This window comes from Ornithorhynchus anatinus, chromosome 15 (genome assembly GCF_004115215.2).
Source record: "Ornithorhynchus anatinus isolate Pmale09 chromosome 15, mOrnAna1.pri.v4, whole genome shotgun sequence".
Lineage (NCBI taxonomy): Eukaryota > Metazoa > Chordata > Mammalia > Monotremata > Ornithorhynchidae > Ornithorhynchus > Ornithorhynchus anatinus.
The window spans coordinates 4257552-4272355 of NC_041742.1; the positions used below are offsets into that span (position 1 = coordinate 4257552).

Genomic DNA, 14804 nt, shown 5'->3' on the forward strand with positions numbered 1-14804 from the left:
CCAGTCCATTTTCTATGTGTTTTGTTTTCTTCTTCTTCCAAGTTGTCATTCTTAAAAAAAAAAGAGTTAACCAAAATAGAGACTCCCTATATCCAAAATAGGTGACCCAAAAAAAGGAAGGGAAAGCGGTGTTTCTGTTGGAGCTTCCTGCAGGTACCGGCTCTCCTGGCAGTCCACCAGGGACCAGCGGGCCAGGACCACGTTAGGGAAAACAACTGACATCGGCGAGCGGAGAAACACCACCACGGAGACTGAAAAATGATCATTGTCTTTATTCGTACACACTTGCTTCCAAACTACAATTAAGATTTAACAAAGCGTATCATGCAGAGAGTCAAGATCCGAAGAATTAGGAAAACTAATGCAGTGATTTATACATCAATCCTGCCTCTTTTACTTCCGTACATTGGCGAGGTTGGGCAGTCACCATATTTCTCAGTAGTGGCTCATACAGAAGAAGAAAATAACCTCCTCCTCCTCCACTTTAGAAGGACAAATCTGGGGGTCTTAAAGGTTATTTTGTATGGGCAACAGCTTCAAAATGGCATATATTTCATAAAAAAGAGTGAACATAGCAAAAACAATGATCTGGAACGCCTATATGCGACATTATCTTGCTAAAAGATCATCATAAACGTCTTAGGAGCTGCATTTTCCACAAGATTATTTAGGCTTAAAAGAATAAGTGCATACACACATAGGTTTTGGAATAGTTCAGTTACCTCCAGGGGAAACTTTTTCTGGGGGGGGTGGGACACGGAATCTACCATTTACCTTAGCAGAAAAAAGCTCCATAAAGGCTTCAGAGCAAACGACCGACGGCTGCATGGTCGTTGCTTATCCAGAAAATGTAATGGCCTATTTTGTCTTGTAGGATCTTAGAAAACAGTTCCTATAAAGTTGAATCGATGAAGACAGAGTTTGGAAAAAAGAATCGGTTTTTCTCTCGAGTACTCGTGTAATAACTTTAAAAAGAAGCAGCAGTGGGCTAGTCTGCTGCTCAGCTGCATGGAAATTGAGGTGTCATTGAATTTCTCCATTTCAAAATGGTTGACGGACTTTGCTGGATTTTCAGCGACCGTGGGAGATGGGCAGTGGGAGTGGGGACTATCAAAGCTAAGAAATAGCCTTTTCCAGACACCACCAGGGCACAGATCCAGGGCCTGGCAGCTCCTGGGGCCCCGTGACCATTGGCTGACCACCCTACCTTACCGGACAGAGAGTGGACAGATGGAAGGTAAACGCCTCTGCCTCATTCCCAGACAACTATTTCTGCCATTGACTCCAATGTGTCTCCTCCGACTCTAGAGCCATTGAGCACGTCGAGTCGACTAGAAATTCCACCAGACCTTTCAGGGCACAAAAAACCCCACAGTCCGACTGTTATCCACTCCATCCACCATCGCAGCGTCAGCTCGCTCGAACGCTGGGTGGCAACAGCAAAGTCCTCCCCCAGGTCCCTTGTGCTTGTTTTAGGAAACATTTTCCACAATGGGTTTTTTGAAATGGTTTGAGTGGAATTTACTATTAAAATTTTTTATAAAAAAGTACAAAGAGCCCAGAATATTAAATCATCCCATGTGAATTCAATAAACCGATTTACTCCTCAAGATTTAAAAAAAAAAACCAAAAATTGACGGACCATTGGGCATTAGTGCACGGTTATCATAAGGCTCGTTCATCGCTGTGCTCCGCCGACACAACTCTGAACTGATAGGGAAATCGTATGCCACAGACAGGCCGGGATCAATGCTCACTTCCTCTTTTCAGTTTTCCGGGTGCGGGGGTTCTGCCTTTCCGGAATTTAAACCCAACGGGGATAAGCTTTATAGTATTGCCTTCCTGAACGCACAGTCTAGTAGTGAGAGAGTCTCTGATGTCTCAGCCCCACTGAACGAAGGCAAGGTCAGCGGGTGGGGTTTCTGTATTGCCAAGTCATTGAAAAGGAAAAGACACAAATGTGTACACCGTCTGTTGGGTGGAGACAGGGAACGCCATTGAGGATAAAAAAAAATCACGTTACACATTCCTAGAAACTCCTTGGTCTTTCAGTACCTCCGTATTTTAAGCTGACATTAATAAAGGCATATTTATTATTGTAACGGCGCTATTACTGTTTATCATTATTATTATTATTTATTACTAGTATTATTGTTATGGCTGTGTTGTGCTGTCCTGTTCCTCGGTAAGCAGCATCACCTCCCTCTGCCGGACCCGCGTTTTCCACTTCATTTTCTCGGTCTCGGCTAAGTGTGCCGGACCGGGGAAGAGAAGGCAGTTTATCAAACAATGAGAAAATGCCCCTTTTAGGGACACTGGGTCTAAGACTGAAGCCAGGAAATGGGAGAGAAGGGAAGCGTATTGATCACGGCATCTTCCTGGAGAAAACCCTGTGTGATTCTGTGTCATTCGTTGCTCTAGTTCAGAGGAAAGAAGCAACGACCACAATGTAAACATTTTCCTTCATTTCTAAGGAGGACTAAGCCTTGTGGGGTAAGTTCTGTTCTGGGGAGGAGAAATACCTCTCTCAGGGGTCTTTTTAGAGCTGCTGATTCTGAGTTGGCCCAAAATGTTTTTGAAGAAAGATCACCTCCCTCTTCCCAGGAGACCAAACTTACGTGACAAGGGACAATTCTGTAAGATCGCGCAAATCAACGTCTGGTACAATCAGCTCAGCACCGGAATCTCCAGGAAGATAGTGCTGTCAATCAAATAGTCTCCTCCTAGAACTTACTGTCTGCCTCCAAAGGAATCCCAGTGATGTTCCCTTGGAGATCTGGACCGTTTCCCCTCTAGACGAGAAGCTTGTTAATGGCAGGAAGGACACAGGACCGCGGGGATCAGGAGACCCGGGTTCTAGCTCCAGCTCTGCCCTCGGCCCGCCCTGAGAAACAGCGTGGTCTAGCAGAAAGAGCATGGGCCCGGGAGTCAGAGGACCTGGGTTCTAATCCCGTCTCCTACGTACTGTATGACCTTGGTCAGGTCGTTTAATTTCCCCCTGCTTCAGTTCCCTCATCCGCAAAATGGGGATTCAATGCCCGTCCTCCCTCTTCCTGGGAGCCCCGTGTGGGACCCGACTCTCGCATCTACCTGGCTGCATAGTAGGTTGCTTGACACATAGTAAGTCCATAAGAAAAACCACTCTCTGACCCTGAGCGAACCACTAAATCTCTCGATACCTCAGCTTTCAAATCTGTGCAATGGGGATAAGAGTCCTGCTCTCCCTTTTCTTATATTTTGAACCCCGAGTGGGGGGTCGTGGGATGGGGTCAGACCTGATTACCTTATATCCGCCCCACCTCTTAAGACAGTACTTGGCACATGGGAAATGCTTAGCAAACACTAGAATCATTATAAGGCTGGCCCCCTATCTCAGGGTGGTCACCTTACTAAGTGAAGAAAGTTCAATAAGGGGTAGGAAGGTGCCTGTTCCCCAACCCAGCGCTCCCATCAAGGATGTTCTCATCAAAGCCGTGGCCTTGACGATTTCTCACATCGGAGTCCGGGGCCAGGTTGAAAGGAAGCTCTCATTCCCCACAGGGGCTTAAGGAAAATGATCAAACCAGCTGGGATGTGCAACTCTCTCGGGTTAACAACGGTTTCCGATGGAATGATTTAGAAATCGGTCTCTGTGCTAACCGGCCCTCTTAAGGCCAAGTCTGGTGGGGGTGTTCTCGTGTCTTCAAATGCAAATGGAGAATCAGAGAATAGAAGAGATCTGCCTCAGCCTTGCTTCAGATTTCTTCCCCTAAGGAGATTTCCTCGGGAACAGACGTTCCCCTGCCAAACCCCTCTCCTGCCTCCACCCCTGGGCCTGCAGGCCTCTGCAGCGACATTTTCCTACCCAGTTGGGAGGATTTACTGAGCGCTTCTGGCAGGGGGGTGGGGGGGGGGGGGGCAGGGCACTGTACTGGCTGCTCAGCATTTGCCTTTTCCTTCTCAGAGCTCTTTCCTTCCCCCCACGAGAGATGGAATTTCCTGAATTCCCACACTGGCAGTTTGGCTCCTCACCGAACTCTTCTCGAGCTCCTTCTCTGCCCCTGCCTCCTGGGAAGACTGTCCCTATCGGCGGCAGTCGGCGGGCCCCTTTGGGAGCTCTCGCGCTGACACACACCCAGTTGAACGGCTCCCAAGATCCAGAGCCGAGTATGGAGGCATCTAGCGGGGAGCTGTCTCCCAAGGCGGGTGCTGGCCTCTGGGCAACTCTGATTTCAAAAGGAGCTGAAGGAAGGCCCCACCTCTGTGGGAGCCCTCGGCAGGCACAGCGTGGCACAGACCGCTCAGGACATCCCTGCTCCTTCCCCCCAGCTTTGCCCACCTCTGTCTCGGGGACCGGTGAGATGGGAAATGGGCTACGGTGATATCGTACCTCTCACACGAACGGGTTACGTGCACGGAAAGGGAGTGGGCTGGTTGTAGGCAGCAGTGCAGAGGGCATTGCTTCTGGCCTTCCACGCGGGCGGAGGAAGAGGGCGGCTCACCCCCCGTGGCCTCAGCGGCGCGAACGAGGCTGCGGGGTCAGAAACGAACAGCCAGCCCAACAAGCTGCAGCCAGACCGGAGTCTGGGAAACACACCTTTTAGCTCTTGGAATCAGTTAACGCTAAGGAGAAGTATTGCATCCGAACCACAGGAGGCTGCATAAAAGAAAAGTTTATCATTTCTAAAAGATTCCCCCCAAAAAACCTTTTCTGACAGGTAAAAGCAGGTATAATCAAAGCCAAATCGAAGCACGTGTAAAACCTGCAGGTAGCTATTCATTTGTAAAGGTCATCCTATGCTTAAAAAAACAAAAAACAAAAACACCCTAATACACTTGCTAGCACTGCCTAAATGCAAGATATGTATTAGGAAAAAAAGCTCAGCAGTCAGGCATTAGGCTAAATCTAAAGTAATCTAGCTGCTCAGAAACAAGAACCGCCACAAATATAGCACAGATCGTTTTATAAAATTATCGTAATACTATCTTTATACTTGATACAATTATGTCAATATTATAGATTTACTTGTTATTAAGGTTATTAGAAACATGCAAAATTCATTGCATGATGCATATGCAAAACATATTAAATCCTTTCTAGCAACAACTTTCTCCCCACTTCCCCCCTCCCCGCCCCCAACTGATTTTCATTCAGGCTCCCTGATTCTACAGCTCTAGGTGTGTCTTTACAGATCCAGAGGAAATGGGAAACCCGCTCTCCTCTTCTTTTCCCCTCTAGGTTGACTCGGAGGCATAGAGAGGTGGGAGAAGGCCGACGGGGCCGAAGCGATATTCCGTACTTTTGTTCTGTTACTGTACATAGTACTTTCATAAATTCTACTGCAGCCTACCAAATAAATAAGTACAAAATGGGAAGGGGAGTTACAGTTCATTTCTCACTAAGTTTAACAAAGTCGGTAGCAAAATCTGAGTATTTGCGAGGTTGGCTACGATGCTCTTGAGTAGTGGCGTGACTAACGATGGCACCCTGAATCTCAGAATAATCTCGTAGAGATTGAGATGAACATAAATACACAACTTGATCCATTCTCTGAAATGATTACGCATGCTCTCTTAGAATTGTCCCGAAAACATTTGGCCTCGTCATCAAAATGAGATTCGAAACTAGTCCCGAACCTGGCAGGATGTACTGCGACGGCATCCCGACCCCCAGGGCCGTAGCTCTCTCGGGCGTTTCGCTTTTCCCGATGGATACCTGGGTGGCCGTCAGCCCGGCCTGGGCGTTCTCTGGCTGCCGCGGTGAGAGGTGCAGCTCCCGCTCTCTCCCTCTCTCCGGTGGGCCGCCAGCCCGCCGGTCGCGACCGAGGCCATCGGCGGGGGTCCGTCGGTCCGAGGAGCCTCCGGCGCCTCTCTTCGGGCTGCCTGAGCTTCGCATCCGAAAGCCCGGGCTTTCTCACCTAGTGGATACTGGTGGTCTCATCCTAAATTCTAGGGTGGGGGAATTCCAATGAGGAAGGTGGATACGATGGGAGTCGCGGAATAGGGACAAAATGGGAGTTACGGAAAACAGACTGAAACGTGCCGAAAAGGAACAGGAGGATTCTGACTTCATCAGGGGTCGACAACCGGATCAGACTTCTGAGGACATAAACGGGGAGCCCGATGCCGCTTCATCTTCCATTAGGGCTTTCCTTTGATACGAAACCGAACCTCAACGGCCGATCGCATTTCGACTTCTAACCCTTGAATTTTCAGGCCCCCAACACACGGAGCAATCAACATGGCCAAGGCCTTTCAATTGTAGGGTTAAAGATTAATTTTCCACTGTGGGTGGGTAAGGGGGTGGCGGTTGGGGGGTGGGGGCAGAGAGGAGGTGGGGGTCCTGTTTATTTGGTTCATACAACACTCTGTAAAATGGGGTGCACAAACTGTGGGTTGACATAGGAGAACCCTTCAAAGTCGGCTTGGTCTATGTTAGAAATGACCAACTGATCAGGAGGTGTTAAGACTGGTTGTCCTCGAGTGAAAAACTTGTCGAAGTTTTCAGCTCCTTTACCGCACTGGGGAGAGAAAGAAAGAAACACAGGACAATGTCAGTGAAGAATCACGGAGGGGGAGGAGGAGGGAGGTTTTCAAAGAGACTCCCCGTTGGCCAGAGAGAAGACCGAGGGGGTAACCCAAAGGCTGCCTGTCTTCTGCAGTCCAGCTGAGCGGTAAGGGATCGACGGCACGGTCCAAATGAGCTCCGGATGGCCCCGGGCGGACATTACACGCCGGTGTGCAGGAGGAATAAAGCAGCGGCAGTTCAACAGCCATCTGGTCCCACCTTCACTTGACAAGGAGACCCAGAGTCCACTCCCTCTTGGAAGCGGAGGGGCCTGGCAGAAAGACCGCGGGCCACAGAGTCAGAAAAGCTGGCTTTCACCCCGGCTCCGCCACTTGCCCGCTGGTTGACCTTGGGCAAATCACTTTACTTCTCCGTGCCTCAGTTTCCACATCTGAAAAATCGGGATTAAATCTTACTCCCTCTTACCTAGGCTGTGAGCATCATGTAGGACAAGGGACTGTGCCCAACCTGACCACCATGTATCTATCCCAGCACTTAGAACGGTGCTTGGCACCTAATAAGCACTTCACAAATACCATCATATTTAATTCATTATTTGAGGGGGCTCTTCCGCCATAACGATTACAGTTGAGTTGAGCTCTTGCAGGCTGTATTGCAGGTCGGTGGCTCTTAGGCACCTGAGACCAAATTCCGCTGAGAGGGCCACCCTCCTCTAGACTGTCAGCTCACTGTGGACAGGGAACGTGTCTACCGACCCTGTCACACTGTAATCGTCCAAGTGCTCAGTATAGTGCTCTGCACACAGTAAACACTCAATAAAAACGACTGATTGATCATGCCGGATTTTCCTGACAATTTTCCCTGAGGAACTCAAAGTGCTTCAAGCAAAGATCAAGCGAAACAGACCCTTCATTAGTGACTTGCTCTGTGCAGAGACCATGCAGAATTATTCATCGAGAAGTAAAAATCACAGGCATTGCATTTTGTTCTCCCACAAACCAACTTAAGGATATGGTCTTAGAGACAGCTCTTTGTTAAGAAAACCTACCCTCTCTCTTCTCATGGCCTTAGACTACACTGTGTCATTTGAACATCACTCTGAAGTTTCATAGATTTGTTTGGGGCCTGGAGCTTTTCTTATTTGCCTTTATCAGCTTAGAGCTATAGCAATCTCATCAATACCAGGTGTTTGTACCACAGAGTCTCAATACCGTGAGTCCCAGTAGCTGCAGGGGCTATCAGTGAAAACGTGGCCTCTGTTCAATGGCCGATAGTCATAAAGAGATCTCTTTTAGCGGCCCATGGAGGCACAGCAGCAACCCCAAATGAATGCTCTGGTTGCTAGGCAACTGCATACCCACTGGAGTCTCCTTGGAGAAAATCTTTTTCAGGATCGTATTAACACCCATACATCTGCAGGAAGAGAAAGTGACCAACTTCTTCAGTGAGGAACCAAGATGGGCAACTGTTGACAGAGCACACGGGGGCTATTACTCACGCTATGGTGTGAGGAGAAGCCAAATCCATGCTCTGAGTCAGACTAAGACCCCATGGTCATTTGCTGATGTTCACTAAAGCCTCCTTAGGATGGGCGAGAAATGACTCTCACTTAAACAGAACACTGTCCACCCACCAAGAGAAAGAAACTGGGTGTAGGCTTCATTGACTTGGGCTGCTCCTGGCTTTCAAAATGGATTTAGTGAAAGGTGGGGGGTGAGGGGAGGCAGCTCTCATTTTTCCCCTTTATTTCATTCATAAAACAGTTCTTACTATCTGTTAGATTAGAAACGGATGGTCCATAATATCAAACTCCAAGTCTTAGTGGGGGATTGAATGATTTCTGAGATCTTAGGGCTCCTAAAGTAGACAAGTCTTAGAACATAAAGGGATAAAACCTGGTAAATAAAACCAATGGTGGAAGAACAGGGCTGATAAAAATGAGACATAAAGAAAACTGAGTGGTACCAACTAAATCACTGCTCCTGAAATTGCCCTGAATTCTACCACTCAATGAAGGGGCCACTGGTGAAATCCTGATTTTCCCACTCACTCCAAATTACCTTCAGGTCAGTTTTGACCTTGATAACATTTTTCGGTTCCCTGAGATTTAAGTCCCCCCAAGATCTTCTTTTACTAACTCCATACAACTCATTTCCCCTGCCTCTGCAGAGCAGAACTGACTCACTGAGGCACACCACCAGTTGCATAAGTATGTTTTTATAAGTCAGCAGCCATCCTAATATTTGTAAATTCTTTTAATGGAGCCTTTACTATTCTTTCAAAAATCAATTATAGAAATCATCAATCATAAATCTACATAAAGTTGATACTTAACTGAGCACCTATTTAAAAAAAAATTAAGGAGGAGTCAACGCTATTCTAATATAGCAATTTTTATTCTTGGAAACTGTGCCCTTTCTGACTCTTCGTCAAAGGGTTATGGGTGTCCTAGCTTCTTGGTTCTCGGAAGAAAAGGAAGATGATAATTGCAGAACAGATTGGCCCTGAGGGATGATGCTCCCTTTTGGAGTTCAGGAGCAGGAAGTACGAAGACTTGGTTGAAGTAGCCAACTATCAGCTATCTGGGGCAACTTGACCCCCAGGTTTTCTGTTTCAATAGCAGTTGAGGGAAAGCACTGATACGGTTTATCAAGTAAGGAACTCACTCTGGTCTCAAGCTGGTAGTTAATGAGGAGAGAACCATCAACTTAATCATCAGCCCTCAAAGAGTCAATGACTCTTTTGAATGAGAAAAAATAATTTGGGCCATTCAAACCCATGAGGCAATTGGAGGAGGGTTTTTTTTTTAATGTAGAAGGAAACCCTCAGTCTTTACGAGGAATAACTGAAAATAATTCTTTATCCCCAACATGTCAAGCTAAATGCTCTGGCTGCTTTTCCGGTGACCCCTGCCCCCCAGAAGGCAAAAGGCAGGAGAATCGATAGATTGATGATTTATTGAGTGCTTACTGGGTGCAGAACACTGTACTAAGCACTGGGGAGAGTATATTATAAGGCTTGATTATAAGACTTGATAGACATGCTCCCCACCGACAACAAGCTTACTGTCCAGGGAAAGCTCTGGCGGCACTAAACAGACCCTGAGCCTCACCCTGGGGGTCCTTGCTGAGAAGTTAAATGGGAGAATATTAACTCAGCCATGAACCAGGATATCCCACTACTAAGCCTTGAATTTAACCTGAGCCTCCAGAGTTTTGAGGACACTGAGTTTTGAGGGCACTGGTTAGGAATGGTGGGCCTGGGAAATCAATGGATAAAGGGTAGTTATTGAGCGCTTACTGTGTGCAGATCACCAAACTACACTAAACCAACAGAGATTCACAAGCATTTTCTACTGGTGCTGCAGTCCTTGGGTTACTGTTAGATTAAAAGATGCTCAACTCATGCTGAGATGGTTTAGCACTCTAAGGAGGAGGTGTCTGAGATAGGTATCTTCCTGGCTCCAGACTGTAAGCTCGTTGTGGACATGAAACGTATCTACCAGCTCTGTTATGCTGTCCTCCCCCAAGTGCTTAGTACACTACTTTGCACACAGTAATAAATAACACTGATTAATCAATATCCCTCCAAGTTCCTCTGCCACAGTGAGCAGCATGGCCTAGTCGAAGAACATGTGTCTGGGAGGCATGAGACCTGAGTTCTAATCCCAGCTCTGTCAGTCTACCTACTGTGTGACTTTAGGTACAAAAGCCCTTCAGTGCTCTGCCTCAGTTTGCTTATCTATTAAATGGGGATAACATACTTGCCCTCTCTCCTTCGAAGACCGTGACCCTTGCGAGACCGGGACCGTGTCCGGCCTGATTATACTTCATTTTTGCCATCGCTTAGCTCAGTACTTGGCACATAGTAAGGGGTTAATAAATACTATCATCATCATAATCAACAATATTATTATCATGAGCTCGTTCCTGTTTCCTTCAGAGGAAAGAAAGCATGCTGAAGAACAACCTGAGTTCTTACAGACAAGGAGGGCATTTGCTACTGTGACTTATCAAGTTAGCTTTTTGAAAAAAATTAATCAGAGATCTCCAAAAGTTGCCTTCTATCCCTCAAACATCTTCATGCTCAAGAGATCATGGGGTCTCCCATGGCCTTCTGAAAAGCATTAGCACTGAAAGCTATTTTCCTGAAGACAAAGAGACTCTTAATTATTAGGAATTGCCTGGTGATCCCCTTAAAGGGAATGAAGTAGTAGCCAGGTACTGCCAACAGCCATCGGCTTAGTGATTGCCCTCTGTGGGAGGTTTAGTTCGGGAGGGGGGAGTGTGTCTGTGAGGGGAATGGGAGCAGTGGAGGAGCTCTGCAGCCTTGGGCTCTCAGAAGGATGGGTTAGAGGAATACTGGCCTCTGTGTCCATCAGAGCCCTTTTCTTTTTCTTGCTTTTCTACCTCTGCACCCTGTTCTCTAAGGAGAGATATATACTTTCCTCTCAAAGCTGTCAGGGATTCTGGGTTGAAAGATTCCAAAGAGGATCAGAGACTACCGGGGTAAACATGAAATGCCGCAGGGCCCTGGGTGTTCTCCCGGTGCTCGGCAGGGAGTAATGGTGATATCGTAGAATGATCCCAGCTATTGTAAGCACCTTCTCTTGAGGAAGAAAAGGCTCCCTGTTCCCCGCTGAAGGTTCCCGAGGTAGCCAATCCAGATCTAGGTGACGTATCTGTGCCAACAATAAGGCCAGCGGTGCTGCTGTTCAAAATGAACGTTCCATACATACGGCGGCCCAAGTTCACCTCTGCCGGGATAGGTGCCCTCCAGCTGCTTCCCAAACCTGCAGCGTGAACCCCTCCCGCCCTGGCTCCCACATATCGGCAACAGCTCTGACTGAGCATTTTGCTCTGGGGCATAAAGCACATGTGGAGAAACGACTGTCAGTTTCAGTGAGTATGGGAAGGGAGACTTCAAGAAGATATGCCCTTGGACTGCTTCCTGCTGTGTCCATTTTTTAATGGTACTGTTAAACACCAGGCACCATTCTAAGCTTCGGGATAGGAAGATACAAGCTAATCAGGTTGGAAGCCACCCATGTCTCCCACAGGGCTTACAGTCTTAATCCCCATTTTATAGATGAGGTGACTGAGGCCCAGAGAAGTCAAGTCACATGCCCAAGGTCACAGAGCAGACAAGTGGCAGAACCTGAATTAGAATTCAGGTCCTCTGGCTCCTCAGCCTGTGCCCTCTCCACTAGGCCTCGCCGATCCCTCTGCTTGAGTCAGGAGATCGATCTTTGCTTTACCAACAGGAGCTAAGTGAGCTGGACCATTCTCTCTTGCCTGTCAGAGTCTTAGTTGCATGTGTGATATGATGAGGGACAGCTCTTGGCTTCTTAGCGGGACAAGATCTGGTGTCTCTCTCACCAGCTGCTCCTTGCCCCGAGTCCCTGGCTGGCTGTAAAATCTGATTTGGCTCACCACAAAACTCTCAGCTGATGAAATATTTCCCAGGGAGCACCAAATTAACCAAAGGTGTGACTGCTGCTGTGGTCATCATCAATCAATGGTATTTAATGAGCACTTATTGTGTGCAGAGCACTGTACTAAGTGCTTGGGAAAATAGAATACAAGAGAATTAGCAGACACCTTCCCCGCTCTTTAACCTGGGTGACATCTCATAGGATTTCAGATCTGGCACCTGATTTTTTTTCCCTACCCGGCATATTTCTAGTGACTTTCTTATTGAAAATGTCTCCTCTGTTTAGATGTGGTGACTCTGAAAGGAGCTAAGAGGTAGGCTGGGCTCCATTACGGCAGAGGGCCTATTCTGGGTCACTGCTCAGCACGCCGAATCAATCGCTCTCACGTTTACGAAGTGAATGATAAATAATCTGACTGGCTCCAGGTCTTGAGACCCAATCTCTCTGTCATCCTCAGTATCAGAGCCTAGAAGAACTTGAGAGGCTTAAAACGGCCACCATCATCACCACTCTCCCCAAACGGAAAACAGACTCAGAAAGAAAGCATCGTTGAGAGCAATTATGTAAATATTCTTGTTCTCTATTTGCCCCATTCATAATTTAATAATAATGTTGGTATTTGTTAAGCGCTTACTATGTGCAGAGCACTGTTCTAAGCACTGGGCGGGAGGGTACAGGGTAATCAGGTCATCCCATGTGAGGATCACAGTCTTAATCCCCATTTTACAGTTAAGGTACCTGAGGCACAGAGAAGTTAAGTGACTTGCCCACAGTCACCCAGCTGACACGTGGCAGAGCTGGAATTAGAACCCACGACCTCTAACTCCCAAGCCCAGGCTCTTTCCACTGAGCCACGCTGCTTCTCTGTTTTCAAGTCAGTTTCCCCCTGTAGACAGTAACCTACTTGTAGACAGGGATCGCATCTACCAACTTGGTCGCGCTGGGCTTTCCCAAGAACTTAGTACAGGGCTCAGCTCACGGAAAGCGCTTGATAAATACCACTGCTAGATTGACTGGGCGATTTTAAAATGTTGCCAAAAGTGCTAAAGGGGTTTTGGGAAAGCCCAGGGAAGAACTTTAAAAATCCATCTGTGCTGCTCTTTACTGAGTTGGAGGATGTTTTCTCTTACTACAGATCCTTTTCTTTTTCTGGTGGCTTCAACAGCTACTTCACCAGAATCGGCAAAGGCATTTAGAATCATGACTAAGATGACACCATGCAGGAAAAAAATTGGAAGGGAGAAGGGGGGTGCAGAGGACAGGCACCAAGATCTGAGTGTAAATCCAAACATCTTCCCACTCAGGGAGAGCAAGCTGGGAAAGGGTTGCTTTGGAGAACTGGGAAACACCCTCACCGATTTTGGTCTCCCGAAGACGGAGAGTCGGGCATGGAGGGAGTGTTCCCAGAAGGCTGTTCATGAAAACCGGCATGCTCATGAAAGTCTCCAGAGTCCACAAGGCTCTTTTTCAGTTGATTACCAAAACAAGCACAAACGCACTTCAACCGGTTAAAGAACAAAGTTAGTTGGGTCATCTACTCAACCGGGGTTCGGAAAACGTGCTCACCGAAGGCCTCGATGCCCACTGAAGCCAGTGAATTTTGGTACAGAATTTCTGGGGAACAAGAATGGATACAATCGAATGTCTGGAGAAGGGCCAACTTCCAGCCTCGAGATAAGGCTCCTGAATAGTTCCCTTCCGCTCCTGCTGTGAATGGAACTGTGCCTTGGTGCTCTGCTTGGGCTGGGAAAGGCAGAGCTGACACCCAAGGAGAAAAGTCCAGGCCTCCTTTTACTGCTATTACATGATGAGTTATTTCAGAGAGTAGTAAAACGCACCTTCTGCCAGGTTTTTCTAGGAATTAAGACCGAAGGCCACCCAATCTCTAGGGCCAATTCTCCCAAGGATTTGAAACCCTCATGTGAACCTGTAAAAGGCAGAGACCGCAGGCCCCACTTTTTACCTTACAATACGGAATAAGAGCCATGTTTGTTCTTTATTTCTGCGATTAATTTTACAGAATATCAGTTTTCCTCTTGTAGACAAGGCTGCAGCTATTACCTTATTTATCGTGGACAATGGGGACGTGGCAATTTTCTGAATGCAGCAGAAATCATGCTTGACTTCATACAGGCCTCTCAGAATTTGGAAAGATGACATAAAATGACCTTCTATTGCCCTAAAAAAGGCTCTTAATATTGATGCACAGTTTACTACAGTGTTCTGCACACAGTAGAATATCACTGCCTGATGGACTGTTTGAACTTACCATATACTGAGCTCATGTAAAAAGGTTACCAGTTATTCAGATTTGAAAGATCAGGTGTGCCAAACTTCAAGAAGCATTCTACGGAATATGTCAGACTTTAGAGATGTAATTAAACTGGCATCGTTCTAATCAATGTATACACATTCTGTTTTTTCATTACTGTTCATAGTGTGCATTTTTCCTCCAGGAATTACCAAACAGCAGGCCTGGGAGTCAGAGGACCTGTAATACCAGCTTTACCACTTGTCTGCTCTGTGAATTGGGCATGTCACTTAACTTCTCTGTGCCTCAGTTACCTCATCTGTAAAAATGGAGGTTGAATCCTACTACCTCTTACTTAGACTGTGAGACACGTGGGATGGGGACCATATTCAACCTGATAATCTTATATCTACCCAAGTGCTTAGCACATAGTAAACACTTAGCAAGTGTCATTAAAAACAAAATGACAAAAAAAAAAAAACCTGACACTTCTTCAGGCTAGATTGTAGATTTTACCTATTTTTTGCAACATTGCCCAGAATTAAAACTGATTTTGATGTTGCAATCCAAGTGATAACAATACAGAATTCTTCACCTGACATTCACTGCAG

At 46.9% G+C, this 14804-nt stretch overlaps 1 protein-coding gene across 2 annotated transcripts in view; it reads right to left on the bottom strand.

Annotated features, from left to right (window-relative positions):
* Positions 1 to 4937: 4937 nt before the first annotated feature.
* The window catches only part of PRKCA (protein kinase C alpha), a 299582-nt gene continuing 289715 nt past the window's right edge, over positions 4938 to 14804 (bottom strand). For both annotated transcript variants that reach the window (XM_029079758.2, XM_029079757.2), the window contains one exon: positions 4938 to 6500. In XM_029079758.2, coding sequence (XP_028935591.1) covers positions 6336 to 6500 — 165 coding nt within the window. In that variant the 3' untranslated portion in view covers positions 4938 to 6335. The remainder of the gene's footprint in view (positions 6501 to 14804) is intronic.